General features: G+C 41.4%; 4 protein-coding genes across 6 annotated transcripts; 1 reads left to right on the top strand and 3 right to left on the bottom strand.

The window, feature by feature from the left end:
* Window positions 1–183: 183 nt before the first annotated feature.
* Window positions 184–2,259, bottom strand: c1qtnf9 (C1q and TNF related 9). The gene is made up of 3 exons (XM_018673911.2): window positions 1,833–2,259; window positions 1,613–1,675; window positions 184–1,407 (listed from the first exon to the last, which is right to left on the bottom strand). Exons 1-3 carry the CDS (start codon window positions 2,017–2,019, stop codon window positions 638–640), a joined length of 1,020 nt encoding a protein of 339 aa, XP_018529427.1. The 5' UTR covers window positions 2,020–2,259; the 3' UTR covers window positions 184–637.
* Window positions 2,260–3,259: 1,000 nt separating this feature from the next.
* tagln3b (transgelin 3b) lies at window positions 3,260–7,994 on the bottom strand. 2 transcript variants are annotated; one of them, XM_018673913.2, is made up of 5 exons: window positions 6,727–7,994; window positions 5,631–5,853; window positions 4,666–4,840; window positions 4,422–4,524; window positions 3,260–4,330 (listed from the first exon to the last, which is right to left on the bottom strand). In XM_018673913.2, the coding sequence occupies exons 2-5, from the start codon at window positions 5,808–5,810 to the stop codon at window positions 4,189–4,191; spliced, it is 600 nt and encodes a 199-aa protein (XP_018529429.1). In that variant the 5' UTR covers window positions 5,811–5,853; window positions 6,727–7,994; the 3' UTR covers window positions 3,260–4,188. The 2 variants fall into 2 exon arrangements, with proteins under 2 accessions (XP_018529429.1, XP_018529430.1); XM_018673914.2 differs by lacking the exon at window positions 6,727–7,994 and adding an exon at window positions 6,110–6,290.
* Window positions 7,995–8,141: 147 nt separating this feature from the next.
* abhd10b (abhydrolase domain containing 10, depalmitoylase b) lies at window positions 8,142–12,070 on the bottom strand. Its single transcript, XM_018673912.2, has 5 exons — window positions 11,922–12,070; window positions 11,260–11,446; window positions 9,994–10,105; window positions 9,037–9,174; window positions 8,142–8,926 (listed from the first exon to the last, which is right to left on the bottom strand). Exons 1-5 carry the CDS (start codon window positions 12,013–12,015, stop codon window positions 8,585–8,587), a joined length of 873 nt encoding a protein of 290 aa, XP_018529428.1. The 5' UTR covers window positions 12,016–12,070; the 3' UTR covers window positions 8,142–8,584.
* Window positions 12,071–13,211: 1,141 nt separating this feature from the next.
* On the top strand, window positions 13,212–20,705 carry ythdf3 (YTH N6-methyladenosine RNA binding protein F3). 2 transcript variants are annotated; one of them, XM_018673915.2, is made up of 6 exons: window positions 13,212–13,330; window positions 13,429–13,655; window positions 14,104–14,128; window positions 14,509–14,588; window positions 14,797–16,455; window positions 19,608–20,705. In XM_018673915.2, the coding sequence occupies exons 2-6, from the start codon at window positions 13,632–13,634 to the stop codon at window positions 19,629–19,631; spliced, it is 1,812 nt and encodes a 603-aa protein (XP_018529431.1). In that variant the 5' UTR covers window positions 13,212–13,330; window positions 13,429–13,631; the 3' UTR covers window positions 19,632–20,705. The 2 variants fall into 2 exon arrangements, with proteins under 2 accessions (XP_018529431.1, XP_018529432.1); XM_018673916.2 differs by lacking the exon at window positions 14,104–14,128 and having other exon boundaries at window positions 13,223–13,655.
* Window positions 20,706–25,236: the final 4,531 nt, after the last annotated feature.

Raw genomic sequence — 25,236 nt, 5'->3', positions numbered from 1 at the left:
TATTTTTGTTGTGCATGCCCATCCCCAAATACCAGAGGACGACTTAGAAAATGTGGCCTCACATTGTTAGACAACAAACAGGCAAGAAGAAAAACACGTAGCAGAGGTAGAGACGATACAACACCTACATTTAATCTTTTGATATATATATATCTATATATATATATATTTAATTCACTGGCATAACCATGTTCCCATTTCCATACAATTACATGTTCAAGATCCTGTGAAAAAAATAACTTGACTGATTAAACACATACAGCAGTGGGAGAAATTTCATATCTTTTACTTATGCTAACAATATAACTATGTAAAATACACCATCACAAGTGAAAGTCTGGAAGCATTAGCAGCAAAATGTACTTAAAGTATTTAAAAACTGCTTATAATGTAGAAAAATTTCCCATGTGAAATTGAACTGCTTTATAAACAGTTTTATGTGTAAGAATAATGTTTACTGCTATAGTTGGTAAAGATAGAGATGTTCTGAACCACTTAGTTCCCATATGACAATGAATAAGCCTGTCAAGCACAAAATAGAAATATCAAAGTATAAGTATCTGAAATTTGTGCTTAAGTTTAATACTTGACTAAATGAAAATGATTTCTTCTTCCTTTGTGTTTTTTTATAAAGTAATCAAGCTGCAAAGATTAAAAACCCAGAGAAGGTAGTGTCATCATCGTCATCAGCAAAGAGCCCATTGAACAGCTCTCCTCCTGCTACCTGCAGCCACACCTTATCTCCCACCTCCAGATGCAGCACAGCGCCCCCTGCTGCCTGGTCCTCGCTGCTCTGGTAGTTATCGGTGGTGTGGATGATCTTTGCCCCGTTCTTCAAGAGGGCCACCTTCACGTTCCTGGAGAAGACAGTGATGTGGTAGGTGAAGTAGTACGCACCTGCTACGGAGCATGTGAATCTTCCTGTCTGTGGGTCGTAGTGATTCTGCTGGTTGTAAATAATCTTGTCAAACCGGATGGGTGCATTGGCTGCTGGGAGTTTAGTCAGAGCTGTGAGTCCCACGGAGAAGGCGCTTTTAGAGATAACAAATGCATCTCCCTTCTCGCCCTTATCACCCCTCTCTCCTCGAGCTCCCCTGTCCCCACGATAACCAATGTTGCCCTTGTGACCCGGCACACCAATCTCCCCCTTAGGACCTGGCCTGCCAGGGGGTCCCAGTGGTCCCTGAATCCCTCTGTCACCTCGAAGACCAATATCCCCCTTTGGACCCTCTGGTCCAGGAGGCCCAAAATCACCTTTAGGCCCCTGAGGTCCAAGCAACCCAAGCTCTCCCTTACTTCCTTTCAGACCTATGGGGCCTTGGACTCCTTGAGGCCCCATTTTCCCAGGGGGGCCCCTTTCTCCATTATCTCCCCTTTTTCCTTTAAGCCCTGCTGGGCCAACTGCACCTGTAAATGACACCCAGACAATAAACCCCTCTATCCTTTTATACTGTGCAAAAGCGTATATAGTGTTTACTATTCAGCACATAAATATTCCAGAGACCCAGATGAAGGTCAACAAATATATAAACTGCATGTGCAAATAAAGGATATACATTCATTCCAAAGACCCATTTTTTCCAGTGGCATAATTTATTCTGAAAGTACATACCAGTTTCTCCTTTGACTCCCTTCTGGCCATCACTGCCTGCTGGACCAACAGGACCAACCTCACCTTTTCATGGATTATTGAGAAATAATAATGTTATTATAAACTGTGAAACTGTAGGAAAAAAAACTGTAGGAAAATGTGCATATATATATATATATATATATATATATATATATATATAGTCAAGTTCTGAAGGAGACATTTTCTCATCTAAACTTACCTCGATCACCTTTTTCACCTCTCATTCCATCTCGCCCGTCTCTGCCTGGTGTGCCATTGTGCCCAGGATCCCCTGGTATTCCAGGGTATCCACAGACGCAGCCTTTAGTTTGGGTTTCTTCCTGTGCAACACACCTGGCCTCCAACAGAAGGAGCAAAAGAATGGCCCTAAACTTCATCTGCAACATTGTCTTACAAAACTAATATCCTTCGATGCAAAGTTAAAGTAAGCGAATGGCTGGCCTCATAACCACGTCCTACTGTAGTGCGCACATGCAGCGATGAACCTTCGAACTGTCTTCAATCAGGCATATTCGAGGAGAACAAAAGACAACCAAGACACCAACCAAAGAAAACACAAGATGGACAAGAACTTTGGACAAGAGTGACCTTACTCCTCTTGAAGCCTTTTCATTGGTCTGCCTGTGTTTTTGGCTTACTTATTGAGCCTGTCAGTTAGACATCACATGTGCCCCTCTACACCAGTGTGGTTAAAGCTAATAATAAGCTGACTCAGAGTGTATGTGAGGGCCAGGCATGCAAAAGGCCACATAGTTTCACATGTACTGCCTTCCTATACAGTGAAGGATATTATACTTGAGCAAATGATTACATGCTGTCTCTCCACATTTCCATGGCAGGATGTCTTATTTTTAATAGAGCAATAAAAAAGATGGCATTAGGACTGCACGCCTTAGAATAATATTAGCTGTTGTTGCTGTCCAAGATTTAAAGAGGTGTAATGAGCTCTCCTCAGGCACTAGATGCTAATAACAAGCTAAAATGTTAATTCATGCATGCTTTTCTCATATGTGCTCTTTAAAATGCTAACAGTCAGTGACAATTGACCCCATAAACTGGATCACTGACATCAAATGTGACCTTTTGTGGTCCAAGGCCCAGCCCAGTGTAACTAGAATTCCTTAGACAAACATTTCTGCTCACCCTCACCCCTCAGATGTTATTTCAATGCTAGATCCATGTGTTAGCCATGTTCAAACCAGTGTTTTAATCACCTAAAAAACTGTATGAAAGAAACAACCATTTAGAGAAACATTTTGTGGTAGTTTTAGTGGCTCCTCAAAAGTATACAGATCAGCTACTAAACAGCACAACTGGAACAGGTTGGGATTTAATATCTTACTCAAGGTCACTCAGCAAGGCAGAGGTTTTCTGGCACACGAGCTTGAATCAGGCCTATCTGGTAGAGGAGCCATCATTATGCTGTGCTGCTGCCCGTTTATTAGATTGCGTACAGTGAGGAGAGACAGGAGGGATGGGCACAAGGAGGAGCTGGAACATAAAACCAAGATAAGAAAAAAAAAAAAAAACACACATACACACACACACAACACTGAGTAAACACCATACGCCCCTGACTCCCCAGCCGTCAAGATACAGAGCTTGTGTGTTACACAGACACCAATATATACATACGTTCACATACTTTATTTTGTCAATACTTCTCCTCACAAGCCTCCAGATATAAATATATTTAAAAATATAAACATGACAACACATAAAAGTGCACATTCAAGCAATGTCTTTACCTGGCACCAGAAATGGAAACTTCACTGTCATACATGTTGGCTACGGCACATTGATTTACTTGCTTGGACACAAAATGATACAGAACAAAGATGTAATCTAACAAATAACAAGGGCATGGCTCAGAAGGAATGAAACTCATTTATATTTTGAGGCCAATATATCAGGACCCAGTCTCTGTAGTCCCATAACCAGGCACAACGTGAGGTTGATTTGGTTACAGAAGATACTGCAACAAGTCTTCAGACAAGATAGCAGAGACATCGTCAGTCATTGAGTTCCATTAGGTTTAAGGCAAAATAATTACAGAGTAACAGATCAAATCCTAAAACAATGAGCAATGACGAATTTAAATAAAACAATACATAAATATAAATAAATAGCATACAGCATGCTGTAACAGTGGCTTACAGAATGTTAGCTGTATAACACTGATGGCTTGTTTTGTAAGGAGATTTCAATCTTTAATTATCTGCGAGACTAAATTGATGTTGAATGACTTTGAATTCCACATTAAGTAATCATCTGGACATACAAAGTCAAGAAACAGAGTAAACAAAGCTAGGGAGGGAATAGCACATGGCATAAGGGAAGGGGACGAGAAAGACAGCTTGAGATCTACAGCATCTGACATCATTTTTTAGGATGTGGATTGAACACTTTCTGGGAAAAGCAGCAATTCCAGGGAAATTGAGGTTAACATGGCAGGTGCTACGAGGGTATAGGAAGGTTTCACGTGTACAACATTTGTGGTATTAGTAGAAAATAAGGTCTGGAAGCAGAGGAGCAGGTTAGGTAGTAAGTGTGGTCTACATGATCTGACGATGCATACCGTAGCCCGTCATACCAGCTTGGGAAGCCCCTCGGTTGCTGCCCATCTGCAGGCCGATCAGACTCTGTCCTTGGCGCAGCTGCTCTTCGGTGAACTCTCGTCGATAGCCCTGGGCTTTCCTACACACAAAAAACAGTTTTAAAAAAGCCTAATATTCACACAGCTGTGAGGAGTATGATACTCTTATGTTAAAGTGATCATTCTCTTTACCTATGGAACCAGTCTCTGTCACCTCTGTAATGACCATCGTCCTTTGTGACGGCCACGCTCCCCAGAGCCATTAGGGTCCTTTGCACTGCTGCCATGTCCTTTCCTGTGGCCAGAGTAACAGGATTGCTTTATTTCACGCATGTAGGGACAACTGATTACCACTGACACAAATTAATATATGCTACCCCATTGATAGATGGAACAGAACATGTGATCATCATCATGGCTTATGAGACCTCTTTACCTTCCCACAGGTCCACAGTTTGAAAGATGTCAGTGGTTGTCACTCCATAAGCTTCAGCTGCTTGCAGGAACTGAGAGATCTTCTCCATTTGTTTGAAGGCCATCTGAGTCTCTGGAATCTTCTTGATGGGTTCCTTCCCCCGTGGATAAAGGCTGTTGATGAGTCTACAGAGGATCTAGGACAAAGGAGGTCAGAAAACTGGCTTGATAAAATTAAAATGACACACCAGCCATACCATACAGACAGCTGAGGGGTCTTAAAGGAATAGTTCACCCTAACACTGTTACTTGCCATGAGTACCAGCTTTATCTCTTCTTGTCTTGTCAGTTTCTACTTCTGTCAATGATTCAAAACATTTCTAAAAATAAGTGTTGTCAGATCTCTAGAGAAGGGGTATGAAAATGCATTTGCAGTTAGTTGTGAAAGCTAAGAGGATTTGTAATTGACTAAAGGGGTCACTTTGGCAATGAAAATGTAATGTCTTGTGGGTGTATTGCATCCTTGTCTGTTAAGTTAATTGCTGGTGCAGAAGTTGATGCCTCTGCATCAGCTATGATGGATTCCTCTGAATGATTTGTTTTAGCATTAGAGTCAGCTGGAGTGTCAAGCAAGACACCACTGCAGCACTGTGCAGGGTGCATTTTCTAATTGGTTGTTAATTAGGTCTTATAGTGCTGAGAATTTTCCCAGAATAACTCTGTTGAAAATTCAAATTTTGCAAAGCAAGGATCTCAGTGGTTAGCAATTCAAACCTCACTGCGTGCTATATTTTTTTAGTGAGACAAAAGTCCTCTTTTGTTCAGTATCAGTCCCCAGTTTCAGCTGGGAGTGACGATAATTTCTTACTAATTCTTTTTTACTTCATGGTCTCTTTAAATCTGACAGAGCTGGTAAACCTATTATGTTGTAGCTTAAATAATTCAATGGTAACTTCTATTTTAAGTACAGGTACTGCAGCCACTCACTGTTCCATCCATCAGCCAATTCTGGAAGTTCTGTTTGCCCGGCTGTGGTCTCTCCAGGTTTCCTCCGCACTGTGCGACTATCCAGTCCACCAACTTCTGCTCCAGGTCTGGGTCGTACTTTTGGTCGATCTTCTCCTGCACCTCCCGGCTCAGTCCGTAGCTGGGCCCTCTGTTTGCCATGGCGGCTCTGGCAACACTCTAGTATTTGTGGTGTATAGTAACTCTGCAGAGAAACAAATGGCACACACGATGCTGAAACAGCACTATTCTGGAACAAAGTGAAAGAAATATTCAGCAAAATCATCAGCACATTGCTTCTTTAATATTAGCCTATCCATTGTAGCATATTAGTGAGAAATCAGAGATTCATTTGTATCCTGATTGAATAGCTACAAGATAACTTTTTTCCAAAAAAGCACTATCATAGACCATCTCAATGTCTGAAGAGAAGCCAAAAAGCCAGGTCCCTCTAACAGCACCTGTCTCTTTTACAGCTCAGCAGTCCACCCAGGCGCATCTCTGGAGGCTGTATCAGGGAAGGGTGTGGTCCCTGGCAGCTGTCCCGAGCAGGGGGACAAGCCCTCTCATTGCTATGGTAACAATCAAGCCTGTTTCCGGCACGCGGAGTGCTGGGATGCGCTGGGATGCGCTGTATGAGATGATGGTATGTATGTATGACCTCCAGTAAGGCAGCCATCGTGACGCAAATTAAATAATCAAATGTATTTTTTATAAAGTTTAAGCTGTTACAAAGCATGCACTCACACAATGAACAACGGAGCTATATTTAGCCTGCAATACAGTTTAATTAAATTACGTCAGTGCCGCATGTGAAAGGTTTGTGTTAATTCCTCAGTTGTTGTCTTCACTGCATCTCTTGTAGTGAGTTAAATCCAGTAAAATTCAAATAAACTCCCGCCATCTAATATTACGAAATCACATTGCTACGCATTCTGCAGCTTGTTAAACATGAACAATTTTGCAAACCCAAAAGGCAACTGCGCAAAGCTCACACACAAGCTGCGACACTGCATCCGTTACATAAACATTTTATCCCATATGTCATGCGCTCGAAAAAGACTAAACGTGCACTTACTAAAAGAGAAGAGAGCGGTTAGATTCGTCCGGTGTCACAGTGTTAATTCCGCTGAGCTGGGCAGGGCTGAGGATGCTGGACTGCTGAAGCATCCATAAAGCGCAGCACAGGCGCGTCGGGGCCAGGCTGGATCTCACTTTGTCCGGGAGGGGCGAGTCGCTCGTTTTATATGCCAGCGCCTCCAGGAGGGGTCCCGAGAGACTGTTCAACGCTCAATGCGACCTGACACCGCTCCCGGACAGTGGTCACTGTGCTGCGTGCTCAGTTTCAGGCAGCATGAACTGATCGTCGGTAAGCAAAGGCACATGATGGGGCAAAATTAATTTAATTGTTTTTTAGAGACTCTAACTCCCTGTATACAATATAGAAGTTCTCTTTATATATCTATATCTGGTTAATTCAGTGACAGGCTCAATGGCACCTAAGCAGAGTAGATTTTTGCTGTTGTTCTATTAGGATGGTTAATTTAAACAGTTGGTCTCCCTCCAGACTTTATTGTCTGACAGACTTATTGCCTGTTACAGCATCTATCTCTGAGTTTCAGTAATTACAGCCATTTCTCTTCGCTTATTGAATTAAAGTTTTTTGTGGTGGATAAATGCTCTGGGGAAAAAGAGTGCTGTTGCTCAATATGCAGTGTTTGTTGCTTTATTTTAAGCAACTAGACAACAATTAACATGTTGGATACTTAGAAGCATTTCTTGGTAAACAAGGATGTGAGTTGCACAAATCTGGTTTATTTGAAACTACGCACTATCTCTCCTGCTTGCATTATGTTCTTTGCACCCATAGATTTATGTTTGATCTTGGTTTTGACAAACTAAATAACTGACTACATAACTCAACCATGAGTTAAAGGTCATAGCTGCAGTTCAGCAGACCTGATAGAGTTAAGTGGTTGGGTTCGCCCCATTGAGCATAGTGCAGCTAGTGGCCAATTACATGTTAATAATCAACAGTCCAGCGGCTCCATTCAGCGGGCCTCTCTATGGCTAAAGGCCAACAGGTATGGGGAGTCATGTAACAGAATGTTCTGCTGGCAAAAATAAACCTTGCATGGCTGTAGTCTACAACCCTTGGTGATTTTGACTCACTATATACAACAATGATTCACTGTGTTGTACCTGGCAAATTGCATTTCTGTTCAATGTTTTGCTGTTTACTCCATCTGGATTTGTAGTAAAGAAATGGCCTAATTTTTAAATCCCTCTCCACCTGGGGAGTACTTAACATATGAAGATATGTTTCTGTAGTACAGCTCTCATTTTTCTACTATTAACTAGTAAATACTTACTTCTATTTAAAACTTCAGAATGATGTATGGATGTGAAAATGAATCGGACTTCATCTTAATTTATAAAAACAGGAGGTTGTCACTACAGTGTTAGTTGTGGACAACAGACTGAGACCTGCACTCTAGTGTGCAGAGGTTTTATTGGCCAAAACGGGTGAAGAGTGATTAAAAAAGGCACAGGAAAACTATGCATCTAATTAAAGAGAGCGGGAAAACAGTCAAACAGCATGAACGCTGGCAGAGACAGCAGCAATGGCAGACCTAATAACAGCTGAACAACAAAACAGTCTGTAGAGTAACCTGGAACATGTACAAATGCCACCTGAAGATACAAGGGAGCAGCTAGCAGGAGAGCCCCCTTTAAATATACTGTAGTTTGCACTGTAATGGCATGTGAAAGTGACAGATGAAATATGGGGAGAATAACAGACATAGATAAAAGGTTGTATTTGGCAGAGAAACATGCCATTGTTTGGTAATTTCCTTGAGGGTTGACTTCTCAGTAAACACAGTCCTTCTCCCCTTAACCCAGCAACCTCTCAAGCTCACTCCCTCATCCCCTACTCAGACCAAAGTAGTTAGCTTGTCTATGAGATCGTCAATAGTGTAGACCATGAGTTTAATGTCGTCCTTCTCAGACATACGGTGCTGGCCGTGTCGCCGAAGGATGACATCCACATCAGGACTGAGGACACGCTCGGCAACCTGCATGGAGATGTGCCAAGGAACGTCCTCGTCTTTGAGCCCGTGAATGAGCCGTACGGGGCAGGTGATGGGGATGGGACTCTGGAGCACACAGTGATTTTCTGCCTCACGCAGGAAGTCCATGCTAAACTTATAAACACCCTCCTCTGAGTGTTTGGTGGGCACTGTCCACTCCCCCTTCTCCTCAAACTCCTTTCGTGTCTGCAAATTAAGATGTGGACAAATCTCACTTAGAAAACATCATCAAATGAAATCCCTGCACACTTTCAAACAAAATGACACAAGTATATAATAATATTATATATCCCTACCTCCAGAGGAAGAGAGTTGAACGATGTGACAATGTAATCAGCGGCAGTGGAGATGCCCACCAGTGCAGCAGTTTTCTCTGGTCTTGCAATGGCTGCCAGCAGCATGAGCCACCCACCTATACTGGAACCCACCAGTATCTACAAGTAAGAAAAAAAGAACAATAAATAGACTGTAAATCAAATGACCAACTGAAGAAAAACATATATTAGAGACTTAATTAAAAACAACACCAGATTAATTCAGTGTAATCATGGCAGTGGAGGATTAATAACACAAAAGTGGTAACACAGCACCACCATCTGGAGACATGGAGGAACATACACATTAAATACTGGAGACTAAGGTTGTTAATTTCAGTTGCTTAATCTCTATAATAATGAATTTGTGGTGTGAAACTACAGTGAGTCAAACATCAGAATAGGTATACTGTGTTTGTGATGTAAAACTAACATTTTTGGTTTCCCTTTTCATGAAAAAAAGAAAACCCTGTCTGTGTTTGAGGCTGCCTGTGAGGATGTGATGTTAACATTATATAGAATGTAAATATTTTTACTGGTTGATTTCAAGAAAGGTAACACGGATGCTCTTATACTGTGAGAGGATGCTTCACTTCTGTTGTAGTTTGTTAAACCCATCATGTAATTTAATACATGTATACTGAACAAATATAATCCTGTAATTGTAACCCTGAACTGGAATCAATATGCTGGCCTTTTCCCTTCTTGCCCAGTCTGTTAAGATACAATGAAATATCACAAGACTATACATTTCAAATTGTCTCACATGAAAAGCTAGGACAGTTCACATTTCTGAGAGCATGATTTCATACATTAAGTTACCGTCTGCAATGCACAGAAATCAATAACCGAGTGTCAGAGCAAGATGGTTCTCAGGAATCTAATAATTCCCACCCCTACTGAGCAAAGTTTTATGGGCTCGACTCTAGCCATATTTACCTGTGGCCCCTCTGCTAACTCATCCAACACAAAAAGGACGTCTTTTTTCCAGGTCCCAATAGTTCCTTCTGCTAGCACCCCCTCTGAGGCCCCATGGCCGGTGTAGTCAAACCTAGGAAAACATAAATAGAACAACTCATGGCCATGGGTATCACAGGGTAAAACAATAGCAAGCCATGAGAGGCCACAGACAAGGCTGATTCATTTTTTTTTTACATTTTAAGCACAGTACATCAGATATAAATATACTCAACATGGGACTGGGCTTTTATGAGTTTAATACAGTGGATCAGTGTCTTTTATATCCAACCACTGCAGCAATGGACCCTTTACAGCATAATGAGGAGTTTGTAATGGTTGGAGGTATTTTTAAAATACTAAAATGGTCCACTGATGTATCACTTAGTTGTTCAACAGAAAACTAAACAATAATCTTTGATTTACATGATTAATTGCGAGCTATGGCCTCTCGCGTTTCCAGTGGCTGTTTTTTTGTGGTCTACATTTTTGTGAGTAGAATCCTTTGGCTTTTCAATTCTGAAATTACTGAGCAAAGCTTTTTCAGGTACGCTGAAATAAAGGATCTATCTCAGGGGAAAAAAAACCATTAACCCTGTCACATTCAAAATGCATAATGGCACAAGACATTTTGAGCAAGCAAAATCTACTCTCCATAACCAAATCCACTAAAATATACTTTGTATGCACTCTGTTATCTTAATGCTATTGGATATAAATCAGACGACAATCATATTCATTTATTTTATAATAGATTACTTAGTTATTTATTCTTGTTGTTTATTCATGGAGAAAGCACTAATTAACTTAATCTATGTGACAGAATCTGTCCACAGATATACAATCTTCATCTATTATAATGTCATCAACAACTTTAAAACAACTGAAAACTAATTTTACTTGATCTTGCTTGCTGATCAGGATATTAGGAGTGTTAACTGAGGGTGTGTAGTGGGTGCACACATCTTTTCCAGTTCATGTATTTTATTTGTGTTCTTTGCAACCCTGTTTTATACTCTATATGAATAAGAGTTTAATATAATTTAAGGCTGTGTGCAAAGATCGTGTTTTTTGCACATACTGCAGGAGTTGATAAAAATGTAGACTATGAAAATACAGGACTGTAGGTAAGATCAGACATAGGAGCTATGTCTGATCTTATCTACAGTATTCAGTATGTTCTGTGATTATGAGCATGCACTGGTTCTCTGTATGTGCCCCACTGAGTGGTGTGTCTGGATGGCTTACCTAAGGTATGAGTGCCCTAGTGACCTACAAAACTCCTCCAGTGCCTCAGCTTTCTGCCCATTCATGTTGGAGCCGTATCCTGGCAGGAAAACCACACCTGGGCTCTTCCCCTTCACTCTCCTGTACGCCAGCTTTGGAAGTTCTGGTCGCGAAGCATACTGAACTGTGGACTTGTGCCTCCTGTCTCCTAGTTGACACAATACAAAGTATTACTACTACAGCCAAAAACACGTTATGTAAACGATACAGTGTACAGTGTATCAGCTAAATCAGTAAGAAAACTTCACTGGATACAGCGTCACAGCCCATTTTATGAGACAGGGCTCCTCTTGATGCAATTTAAAAACAACACATGGATACTGTGTTTCAATGGAACAGCGTGGGCATGTTTTTTCATGTCGGCCGAACATGCCAATAGTGTGGCACAGTTAACACCTCTAATTTTAGCTGATTGACGTCGAATCGTTTTAAAATACATCCACAATCAACACAGACGGCGCAAAAACAGTCCCAAGCGCAAACGCTGCACCTTTTGCATGCCCTAAATTTTTAAGACGACGCAGTCTGTGTGAGCCACACCCCCTCCTGAGCGCCTAAATACCCTTGAATGACACTCAAGTGTCGAGGAATTAATTGTGCCAACAGCGGAGGCCAAAACAAACCTTCCAAACGCTTTGAAGACAAAGCTGCGAGCCCTCCATTGCTTAAAATCTGTAAAAGTCCTCTGCGGCAGGACCTCAGCGCGACGGCTGCCATACTGCTACGAGACCACTGAGGAACTATCGCGAGAGTAGCAGCAGAGACTTTCGTTCACTCTTAGCGCTGTTGTAGTCCCTTTACGTTGCATTGCAATTAAAGTACAGAGCAGTGGTGGAAGACTAATTTTGAACTTTGATGTAGAAGAAGCTCCTTATTCCCAGAATGGTCCTTGTTAATGTTATAGTATGATATATTTTATTAATGAATTCATATCATTGATGAATACATGTATATGCAGTATTTTAATATACTGGTCAAGGTGAGACTGATTTTATATACTATTGTGCATCATAATTTATAAAATTACCATATGTTTTGTATGAAAAATCTTAATCTGCTAAATAATCACAGCTTTCGGACAAATGCAGTGGAGCAGTATAAAGAAGAAGATAATGGAAAGTAAAGTATAATAAAGTACAAATACCTAAAAAGTGTATAAAGAGCAGTTACTGCAGTATATGTAGCAGACATGGCAATCTAGCAATCATATGATAACATTATTATGATGTTTTAAAACATATTTTGCTCGTTTGTGCTTACTCATGCTCAGATCCAAAACCAAGAAACTGTACATTTCTGCAATTCAGTGAAGCACAAGTAGCCTAGAAGTAGCCTATTTGTTAATCTAAAGTGTAGTGGAAAAGGTACTGACAGTAGCAAAATACTCCTGTCCTGAAAGTCCTCCTCAAAATGGCTCCAGCGACTACACAGATCTATATGATATTATTACATTTTTAAACCTAATAATAAGTATTAATGTGTAAGTATCTGGGAGCTAATTTTATCCACTTAATAAACGACTGGGTAGTTTATAATACATCATATATCATGTGAAAAACTGTTTCATCCGTAAATGCAATGGGGCATTAAACATTTTAAATACTAAAATGTACAAATATCTAAAAAAAAAAAAAAAAAGGCTCCTTATATAGAGTACACGTGTAGATGTAATTAATTACTTTCCACCACTGATTATCGGCGTGTTTTTCATCCATTTATTTTATTTTACTTTTAATCTAGTCTGATACTGGTTTTGGCAGGTAGTGGCTAACCTACAGGAGGCTCCCCAATGAAGAGACGACTGACTATTATTTTAACATAATTTAAGGTAACAGCAGGTCATTTAAAAAAGGCTTAAATTACCCTGGATGGAGAAAATGATGAAAGTAGTGGGGGACTTGTTGTGTGATTGTGACTGTCATGTGAAGTGTCAGTTTGTAACATGACTCAGAGCGTCACAGGCGGAAGGTCACGGAGCAGCAGAACGGAACGGAAGCGGGAGTAAAGAGCCCATCCGCCATTGTGGAATATGGTAAGGGATATTCCAGTAAGACACTAGTCAGTTTCAGATTGACTGATAAAGACCATCTGTGGCAGGATTGTACACATTAACTGACGCCTTCCCCACAGACACAAAGTCGCCGTTTGTAACCAACAGAAGAACCGGATCGTCGTCAGGTCTGAGCACGGGAGAGAAAAAACGCCGCCTTGTAACGTTAACAGAGTGATTGGACAACCCGAGAGACGAGCCAGGAAAGCGCCGAAGTGCAGAGAGAGGCAAGAGGAAGCCGTGGACAGTCTCACAAACAGCGATCAGTTTCGGTTCCTGGAGGATGTCTGCGACCACAGTCGACCAGGTTCGTGTATTGACAGCTGAACGATGCTATAAATTAGCCGAGCGGCGATATGAAACTTTACCGACAACAGTTTGATCTGGTTTGGCATGCCGGATCAAACAGGCTAAAAAGTCTTTCGATATATGATAGCTATTAGCTGAAATGTAGGCCGACTGTATTGCCAACCAACTCCAGCTGTAGCCGGTTGCCAATGCGGCAGCGTTTACTGGATGTCAGAGCGTTTGACATCCGGTCAATAACGCGAAACAACCTGTAAATGTTAACATCCGGGCTGATGGCTTCAGCCTGAGGTTACTACAGTCGACTGTTATATTTATCCATGTAGGATACAGCCGGCTCTGTGTGTGTGTGTGTGTATGTGTGCGAGCGTGTGTGTGTGTGTTGTTTGTTTCCTGTCGTGATCTGACAACAGTCTCATCTCTTTTTCCTGTGCTGCCCGTTATTACAGAGACCCAAAGGACAAGGAAATAAAGGTAAGGTTTTCAACAGTCGTTTTAAAAATGATGCAGAAGTCCGATGGTTTAACATGTATTTCAGTGTGGCAGTGCCGGCTGTTTTATTTTTATATTAGCTAACATGCTAAGAGGGTGCTTGCTGATAGTGCTTTGAAACTGTAGTCTAAACTGCAGCTTATATACAGTATGATAGCACTGTTGACTGTCCCTAATTCTGAATCTGTGTTTGGTTTTGTTTTGTTTATTATTATCATCTCACACCACGCTGAGATCTCAGGTTTTACATCTGACTGCTACATACAGTACCAGCTGACATCTTTAGTATTTAGCTATTTGGGAATCACATACAGTACATTTTAATTACACAGTGATTTAATGTCTTCTCTTTCCACCCTTAGTGCAAAACGGATCAATGCATCAAAAGGATGGTGTGAATGATGATGATTTTGAGCCTTACTTAAGCGGCCAGACAAATCAGGTAACAGTATATCATAATGTAGTCTGTTCAGAGTGACAGTTTGTAGTTATGGTCAGTTTTCAGTTTATAACTTCACAATGTAGGCAGGTTAGTTGCATGTCTGAGGTGTCAGCCATGTAACATACCACTAATGTCATTTCAGTTTCTTAATTGTGCTGCTTATGGTTCTGTATAATACATTAACTGGTTGTCCCTCTGTTTTATATAGAGTAACAGCTATCCACCAATGTCTGACCCCTACATGCCCAGCTACTATGCTCCATCCATTGGTTTCCCTTATTCTCTGGGAGAGGCTGCTTGGTCCACAGCAGGAGACCCTCCTATGCCCTACCTAACTACCTATGGACAGATGAGCAATGGCGAGCCGCACTTCATCCCCGATGGCGTGTTCAGCCAACCAGGTGCCCTGGGGAACACCCCCCCCTTCCTCGGCCAGCATGGCTTCAACTTCTTCCCTGGTAATGCGGACTTTTCCACCTGGGGTACCAGTGTCTCTCAGGGACAGTCCACACAGAGCTCAGTCTACAGCAACAGCTATGGGTATGCCCCCAGCTCACTGGGTCGGGCCATCACGGACGGACAGGCCGGCTTTGGAAGTGACACCCAGCTCAGTAAGGTGCCGGTACTGAATAGCATTGAGCAGGGTATGACAGGGTTAAAACTGGGTACAGACATGGTGGCAGCTGTCACCAAAACCGTGGGCTCACCCTTAGGAGGCACAGCAGGTATGAGCAGCATGGCAGCCAATAGCCTCCCTCCGTCTGTCAGCTCGTCAGCACCTAAACCTGCCTCCTGGGCAGCCATTGCCAAGAAGCCGGCCAAGCCACAGCCCAAGGTCAAACCCAAAGCCAACATGGGGATGGGGGGAGTCGCCACCATTCCCCCACCCCCCATAAAGCACAATATGAACATTGGTACTTGGGACGATAAGGGCTCTCTGAATAAGCCCCCATTAGCTCAGACTATGATGCCCCCGCAGCCTCTAGTGCAGCAGCCGCTGCTAGCTCAGCCCCAGCCCTTACTGCAGAACCCTTTGCCCCCTCAGCCTCAACACCAGCCCCAGCACCAACACCAGCCCTTCCAGCTCCAGTCTCTCCAGTCCCCCCAGCACCCCCAGCCTCTGCCACCTGGCCCTCCTCACCTGCACCTCCCCTCTCAACCTGGCCCCCCACAGCCCCTTCATCAGCAACAACCCCAGCAGCCTGGCCCGCCTCCCAACCGTTGGGTGGCTCCCAGGAACCGGGGTGAGGGCTTTGGTCTGGGTGGGGGAGTCCCACTCAGTGCCTCCCCTTGCTCTGGAGAAGTGCATCCCGTGCTGGAGAAACTCCGTGCCCTCAACAACTACAACCCCAAAGACTTTGACTGGAACTTGAAAAACGGACGTGTTTTCATTATCAAGAGCTATTCGGAAGATGACATCCACCGCTCAATCAAGTACTCTATCTGGTGCAGTACAGAACATGGCAACAAGCGCCTGGATGGCGCCTACCGTTCACTGGGCAACAAGGGGCCCCTGTACCTGTTGTTCAGTGTCAACGGCAGTGGCCACTTCTGTGGCGTGGCCGAGATGCGCTCACCGGTGGACTACAATGCCTATGCAGGCGTCTGGTCTCAGGACAAGTGGAAGGGCAAGTTTGAGGTGAAGTGGGTTTTCATCAAAGACGTGCCCAACAACCAGCTGCGACACATCCGGCTGGAGAACAATGACAACAAGCCAGTGACCAACTCCAGGGACACTCAGGAAGTGCCTCTGGAGAAGGCCAAACAAGTGCTTAAAATTATCGCCACTTACAAGCATACCACCTCAATCTTTGATGACTTTGCACATTATGAGAAACGTCAGGAAGAGGAGGAGGCTCTGAGGAAGGTGAGATAAACACACATTTAAAGAGCCCTGTCCTCTGTAAATAGTTTGTATGCATGAGACAGTTCTGTTTAGTTACCCTTTAATTCAGAGGTAGGCTAACTTTCGACTGAGTCACTGCTACAGGCCATAGGCCGACTGTGGTCAGCTGATCTTGTTCCACCTGCTTTTAGACAGTGATTGTAACATCCTGTTGCTGAATGAACAGTCTGGCTTAAATGGAAGTTCCCGGAGGACTGTCAGCAGGTTGACATGCCACCATTACTCATAAGCAGGTCCAGGAAACCCTGATTCCTCATCAGCCATCTTGTGCTGTCGAGATTGCGATGATCTGCCCAAGTGGAGTTAGATGCATAGAGGTTTCCTGAAATAGCCCACATTCCTGGCATTCTTTCTCTCAGACAAAGGCAGATGTAGGCTCTGATCTCCCTTTGAACACCAAGCCTCTCTGCTCTCCACAGGCTCCTCATGCTTTATTAGTCTTTAACAACATAAGCCCTCGGCCTGCGAACTGGCTGCAACGTGCCTCAGAGCTGGCACAGTTTGCCTTACATGTTGTAAAGGGTTGATTCTAAAAATGTTTCCCAGCAATATACATGATAAAAATACATGATTACAATTGTCTGTGCACATGGTTCTGACAAGCACACACACTATGTAAGACTGCGCCTTCACAGGGGAAACTAAAATATGTTGCAGTGGTAATAACAGTGGTGTACCACAAATGTTAGTCTAAGTAGTAAAAACTCTGTGGGATGCTGCTGCTGTGCAAAAACAGCAGCCAAGGAGTGAATAACATGTTTTCATTGCTTGCATTCTGCTCCATTCTTAGATTCACCAGTATGCAAATCTAATTGCGTTTAGAAAACCCCCATGACCCGCTCCCTCCTTTTCTCCCACTCTCCCACTGCTGGTGCTCCATTGATGCTGTATTGACTCCTTGCTGCTGACCTTGTTAATATGCGCTGGGTTACTTTCTCATAAATATTTCAAGTCAATGTTTTCAGGCTTCTGAAAACAACCTGTCAGTAGAAAGCCTGTTTCATCCTGCGTTGTGCAGGCGTTGCGCTGTGCTGCTTTTGTAGCCCTGACCTCCTACATGACAGGATCGGCCCGGCTGAGGCCTCACCCTCCTTCGCCTGACAAGGTTAATTGTTCTCTATTGTTTGGCCTGTCCTTCCCGAACTTTGAGAGGTGTCAAACCAGCACAGCTACCTGCACTGTAACACCTCCCAAGTGTTTTTTAAGAGAACTTTGGATCTAAATGTTGTTGCAGGATTTTATTAGCATAACTAATTTGGCAATTAATACACAGAGGTTAGCTCCTTCCTTCCTCTGGATGTACTGTAATAAGGAAGCTCGTGGCACATTGGGGTGATTGCCAGTCTGCTGTAATGGCTCCAGCTGTATCATACATGAGTTGATTTTTGCACAAGGAAAGTTTTATTACTTGAAAATTAGATCTAATATCATGTTAGGTGTAAGATTACTACTTGTTGACCCATTTTAAGAAGAAATAAATTACAAATGATTATTAAATACAACTGTAAAGATATGTTATTAAATATTAAATACTTGAAATTTATATGACAGTGTGGATGTCTCGTATAGACTGCATTTTTTGAGATTTTCTGTCCCTGGAGCCACAGCTCAGTGTGAGCAGCCCTTCTGGGGATAGAGTTACACTGGGGTCCCTGAGACTTTTGCCACACCACTGACATGGATACTCACTCCTCAAAGAAGACATTGTCCCACCTAAAAAATGACACAAAGAGTCATCATGAAACTTAAGTCCAGGTCATCAGTCCAGGAAGATCCTCAGGTTATTTTAACTTCCATGTTTTATTTTCTTATCTTTAATGAGAAACTGACTCTTTTAACAGTGTTCCTGGGGGTTTTTGTAATCTGTGACACACCCTAGAATATTTGATATTTGAGGTGTGTCATGTTTACTCATGATTTTGAGTATGCATTTTTGCTGGTCTTGTGTTTATCTACAGCCAAGTGAGACTTATTACTACAAGCTGAGTGTAGTGGCTGCAGTCTCATGCCTCAAGTGTAAACATAGCTGAACATTTTGGTTAGTGCATACCTAAGGCCTGCTAAACTCATTTTGTGTGTTTTTCAAACACAGGATACTCTCTTGATAATCTGTCTCATTTATTTTCACACTAAACAGAGAAAATTCCAAATGTTCTTGCTTTAGTGATTGATTAGTTTTCTTGCCAGTGTTTTGTAAATCACTATAACAAGAAGTATAGACTCACCCAAAAAATGATCTCGTCTTGTTTTTGTGTGCTTTTCATCAGACGAGCCCTGTAGAGAGTGAGAGAGTGGAGAGGTTCATGAAGGTTAAATACTTTTTTTTAAGGCAGTCACTGTTTTTGTCCTTGCTAGAATGTTTGTGATGTCTTTAATTAAGTTTAGTTGAATTGTGCTCACATAGGAACGCAATGTTTAAGTTGATATACAAAACATCATCATTTTTAAGCTTCAAATGAAATCACCGAATCTAGGTTCAGACACCAGTACTTTCCATAGAGAATGGGAAGTTGTACTGCAAAGTAATTGTTCTCCAATAGCCAGAATTCATAGACAAACATCTTTTACTGAGTTTACTTTCAGCAGCGTATTTCTCTTTGGTACCTTTTGAGACACCCACTTGGTTCCCTGCACAAACAGTACAGATTAAAGAAATTATTAAAAGCAACTGAACCGTTAAATCAAGCAGTTTTACCGAAACAGAAAAGGATCAGGCTGTAACTGCACCATCAGTCCCGAGCTGACTGATGCTGTCTGTTTACTACTTTTACTACTAAGTCTTGAGTTGTAATTGAATATTTTTTATGTATACTTCACAGAGCACATAGGAATGTACTCAAAATAGAAACACCTAATGCATTCCAAGTGATGAATGACATTTGCAGAGTCGTACAAATGGAGATCAGCACAATAAAGGCATTTATTCGATACATGTTGTCTAAGTAGTAAAATAAATATGGATTGTCTATATAAATGGGTTTTGATCATCTCTGTCAGAGTAGTATATTCAGGGGAGCAGCTCTGAAGTTGCTCTTTTAGCTCTTTGTGTCCCTTGTTGCTCTTGTTCTGATACCAACCACTGATTATCTTTTTCTGTTTTTTTCTCTTGCCAGGAGCGCAATAGAAATAAACAGTAACCTTCAAGCAAGCTCTCTGCTAGAACTGCAACACTAATGATGTAGGACCTTAAATAAAAATTTGCCTAACCGGGAGGAAAGGAGGAAAGGCTCTCACAATCTTTCCGCTGAAGATGACAATGTATCTGAACACTTGAACATGACAATAGATGGACTCATCTGTATCCGTTGACTGGTGCATCAAACCCTGTGTTCCTGTCTCACGAGAAAAAGAACCCACTTTGAAAACTCTGTCTTTAAAGCACTTTCAGTCCTTATAAACAGCCTCTACCAATACCCTTAACTCTCTAACTATGTGTTCTTTGATTTTTTGTTTGTGAGCAACTAACTGACTAACTAACTGAGTAGTCAGAAGATTTCACCGGGCTTATTTGTAATTTTTTTAATGCCTCAAATGTTTGGGATATTGGTGAGCTTCATCAGCCTCCTGAAGAGAATTAAAGATGATATGTATAAATTAATCTTGTACTTGAATCTGTATTCAGCTGTCTGATCCTCCTCAGACAGAGGCTGTGGATGATTGACAGGTGGGACGGAATAATTGGGAAACAGCCACAATCATGCCAGTCATAGGATGTATCCTCCCTCTACCTGTTCCCTTCCTTTCTACATCTGTTTCTGTGTACCAAAAGATTATAATTATGCAGCAGGTTGGCGCCGGCTAGTGCACATCTTTGTTTTTTTTTTTTTTCTTTATCTCTCTCTCTCTCTTGTGATTCTGTCATTCTGAGGTGCATTTGTCTGAGGAGAAACCTGCTGCTCTGGTAGAACTAGCGGTGGCCTCCTTGGGCCCTGTGGGTGGCTGTCTTTGCTCTGATGTTGACGTACTCTATCGTACCTCAGGCTCAATCAGCTCAATCAGACTGTCTGTCCTCAACAACTCTTAGCACTTTTGGGAGAACCCCCACCCCCCTCTGCCCCACCTTACCCCAGACCCCCCCACATCACCCACCCCTCTCTGCTCGGCTTGACTGGGATTCCCCCAAAATGGCAAGACATCAACTGTAAGGATGTGACAGTTTTCTCCTCTAGGTAACTCACTAGCTAAATAAAAATTACCCATGTTTAGCGCAACTGTTGTTTTGTGTTTTTACTACTAGTTTTACCTTTTTAAAGTATGCATTACTTCTATGCTTCACACCACAGTATCATACACACAGTGATAGGAAATATATAAAGTCTGCTGCTGGAACACAAGCAGATCCTCCCTTTTCTATTTGCTAATGTGCCTGTAAATAAACTAGTGTGTATACAGTAATGACAGCTCAGTTTCCACATTAGCTTTTCATTTCAGTATATTACTGATAGTGGGTGTGAAGTGTGTTGGAGCCAGGAGGGCGGGTTTGACCATATAGTTAAAATATCAAAGGTGTACAATAAATAGACCAGAAGATGACACCACATTAACATTTGTGCTCTGTATGGAAGCAGCCCTGCCAGTTTAAAGTGGGTTAGTTCACATTACACTACAGTTGTAGGGAAAAACAATACTGGAATTCCCATTCTTAGCTGTAAAGGCTGTAACAGCAAGGGCATGAGCATAAAGGCAGTGGCAGGATAACCAAGTCTATTAGGTACACTCATAAATAAAGTGGGCTAAGTATATGACTTTACACTTAGCAAACATTGTACTTTTCAATATTTGTTGTCTCCACATTTATCAGACAGCTAATTACTTACAATAATCTTTCAAAACAATCTTATTCTTTCAGATGAAATCAACTGTTTTCAGCTCTTTTGGCCGGTGCCTGTACAAAAATGAGTGTGTATTTCAGGTTCTTTATCATGTTTCAGATGTGTATGATTCATTAGCAGCTCCACCAAAGAGACATTTGCTCTTAATGCTCACATTATTTCTTTGAAATAACTCTCACATTATCCAGTACTTAACATAGACAACAAGTCCAAAAAATGAAAACAGATTTGTGTAGTAGAGCTTTTTATTCTCTCTTATGCCATTATTCACCTCACAACCCCTTGTCTTGTGACCCTTTAGAAGGGCCTGCCCCCTAGGTTGGGAACCACTGGACTACACTACATCAGTTGTAACAATTCAATAATGTCATATATAATAATATGTGAGTCACAGGGGGCATTCTGCATAATGAATGTATTTACTTTTGATATTTTAAGTACGTTTAGCTGATAATAGTTCTATGCTCTTACTTAAATAGGATTTTTAATGCAGTAGTTTAACTTGTAATGGAGTATTTTTACATTATTGTATTAGTACTTTTACACCACTGCATGCTGGGTATCTTTCCTGTCCATGATAAACCCCTTGACATGAGTTCAGAGACACGAGCACTGGGCTGTGGATGACAGGAATAAGCTTGTCTGGTCTGACGAATCTCAGTTTCAACTACACAAACACAATGGCAGACTCAAGAGTGTGATGCATCCATCGTGCATGGTTACTGCACAGGCCAGTGGGGGAAACCTTGACGTCATATTGGAAAATGGTTCAAGATACATTCAGGTAAAAGTGATATTAATCACCTGGCTGCTATAAACCTGACATCAATTCCATTTTACATCACTGGGCTGAACCTAGACACAGCATACTGTATGGGGTGCATTTATGAAGCACTAATGTTTGTATCAGCAGCGTTTAAGGTTTGAACCATGATCCAAAATTGACTGACTGACAGGTCTTTCAATAGACAGTAATACTAGAGAAATATTTGGTTACAGCATTGGACCACCTCTTCAGTTACACAGGAGTATGTCTGTAAATACTAATTAGGCTTTTGATAATACAATCCTACAGTCATTACAAGTAGCAACTGCTATCAGGACCAAAGGTGGTCCTACATGCTACCTATCAATTCAACCTATTCGTTTTGTCATACTTTGACTTACAAGATATTTAAAAATGTTTCAGCTTTTTACACACAGAACTTATCTTAAAACATCAAATATGAGCCCTTGATATCGAAAGCAACAGGCACTTCATGTTTTTGCCCAGAGTCAGACTGTACTCAGGGTGGAAAGACAAGTGAGACTGAATTTAGACTGTGTAATACTAAAACTAATGAGGTTGTTTCACTTCATCATTCAGTTGCTTAGAGCAGGTTGATTTCTTTACAGTATAAGACAGACAGTGAAACACATTTTAAATGAATAAAACTATGGGCTTTACAGACTGTTTACATGATCAGGAATACACATCATTTTTATGTGTAAATTGCTTTTAAATAAGCAACTTCTCTTTCACTTTCTGTCCACCAGAGTGCGCCAACACATCACCTTCTTTCAAACGTCCTCAGCTCCCAAGATGCACTACAAAGCCCTCTTTCTTCTCAAGCCCTCCAACTCCTACAGACACAATTATACTAGGATGAGAAGCACTTGTTGTGCTTCCACAGCTTTTGGAGCAATTAATGCCAGCTCACCAAGCTGTGCAGTGAGAGGTGGAAAAGAGAGGGAGAAAGAGGATGTGAGCGGGGAGTGACAAAAATCCCCCTTTATGTTTGTCAAGGAGGAAGAAAGAGCTGTAATTATAACATTGGAGGCTTTGGATTGCAACTTCTCTCCTCTGTGTGTTAATTTGTGCATCCATCAGGTTTTCGCAGGCGGCCTTTGAAAAGACCATACTCTTCCTGCCTCCATTTGTCTGTGAACACAACAGACAAACTAAGCAGGGAACTTGCTATTTATTCGCCTCACAATGCCCTCACAATTACTAGTTGTGTGTGATGGTGCTGGGATGTACAAATTCTCAAATATGCAAAACACTGATTTAATTAGAGACCTCTGATATGATGTTGATTTTACCTTGTTCAATGGATGGATAAAAAGTGCAGTATGATCACATTTACTCTCAAGTCTTTTTGCTGTTTCATGAAAAGTGCACGCTACAGGGAAAATATATGCACTACAAGCCAACTTCAATGGCTTGTCATGTTGTTTTTATCATCTTGGGATCAAACTAACTGGTTAATGACTTTAATGTAACTAGCATTCAATTTACCCCTATCCACAGTGGTCAAAGCTGTTCCAAGAAAGTGCCAAGCAAACTTCTGTCTTTTTTTAATTATTTTTTTTTTTTCAAACCATCAAAATGTCCTTCTGCAGAGGGATTCAGTTGAGTGAAGATGAGAGAGAAGGAGCATCTTCTGCTTAGTGAGCTGAAATGCCTTTGAAGTTTCAGTCACTCTGAAGACTCATCAACACATGGCTCAAGGCAAGGTTAGGGCAAGTCTCAGGGTTGGCACTTCCTCGATGTTTTGAAGGTTTTCACACTCTGGGCCATGGAGTGTCACTCAGTGAGTCCTTGCAGAACATTAGTCTTATTGATGACTATGTTAACTGACATGCGGTTGATCAGAGGAACCTGAAATTATTCTGAATATATATATCTGCTTTTCTCATTAGCAGTGTTTGATGTTGCTGGTGAAATGTGAGCAAAATAATAGAAATGTGAGTGCATCAACAAAAATAAACGCAGAACTGTCCTATATTCAAAGCTATATTGAAGTTTCAAGGTGTTACTCAGCAAGTCAGGTAAAATAATCAGCAAAGGTTTATTTTTCATTTGAAAAGAAATGGGGTTTTGACTGACAGTAATGTCTAAGTTTTCTTCCTGCCCTTTTCCAAGGTGTCTCTATTGCCATGGTTATAACATTATCTGTGAACTGAAAGTAGAGGCTGAGCATTTTGCTGAACACGATATGATGTAGATCTAAGCTGAAAATACTTTATTGTTCTGCATACAATGAAGAGAAATGAGTGACTTGTAATCTAATATTTTTGCAATATTTTTTGTGATCCTGTCAATACAGGTGTTGAATAGGGCAAATAATTATCAGATAAATTACATTTGTCTTTTAATAGAGTTCTATGGTTTTATTTAATCTCGTATTTCATATATTCATACTGTCACAGTATTTATAGCAAAAAATAAAGGTTCAACAAGCAGTTATGCAGTGCATTTTAATGTTATTGTTTCTGATGCCCACAGGGAGGCACCATCTCCAACACCACTCATACTTAAACCTACTAATACAAAGCCCAATGGTTCATATTTATGTGCCATGTTCTCACATTTGGATCTTGTCAAATCAGTGTCATCACTGAGAGAGAATTTATGCTTTTCAACACCCTTTTCTCTTCACTAGTTCTCAGCTATGGGAGTTAGTGAGAAGCAGCAAGGTATCCACAATGTTTCAAATTAAAGGAACTCCAGCAACTTGGTATTGTGTGTCCAACATGTCACGGGGCACAGAAAAGACACATTAAAATACAAATGGTTAAATTTGAGAGAGAAAGAAAGAAAGAAACCTTGACTTTTAGTCTCTAGTAATGGCTCAAAAACACTAGAGCCTACATTTCCCATGATGCAGCTGAACTGCATCTTTCATTAGATCCTGCACTGCTTTCTAAATGTCCTATTCTTCCTATAGCAAGTTTGCAACGGCCTGTTTTACAAGTACAATTTTAATTCTCAAGCCCCGGCCGAGATAAGCATGGTGATATTACGATGACATAATCAGGGTTATACTGTACTTGTCACTCTGAAAAGCTTGATCTACCATTAATACTCGAGTAAACTGAACTTCTTGTGTAAAAGTAGTGGAGTGCCACCTTAACACCAGATGATTTA

This window comes from Lates calcarifer, linkage group LG24 (genome assembly GCF_001640805.2).
Source record: "Lates calcarifer isolate ASB-BC8 linkage group LG24, TLL_Latcal_v3, whole genome shotgun sequence".
Classification (NCBI taxonomy): domain Eukaryota; kingdom Metazoa; phylum Chordata; class Actinopteri; family Centropomidae; genus Lates; species Lates calcarifer.
Note: the sequence above shows the minus strand (reverse complement) of the source record. Positions and strands in the feature narration are given on the sequence as shown.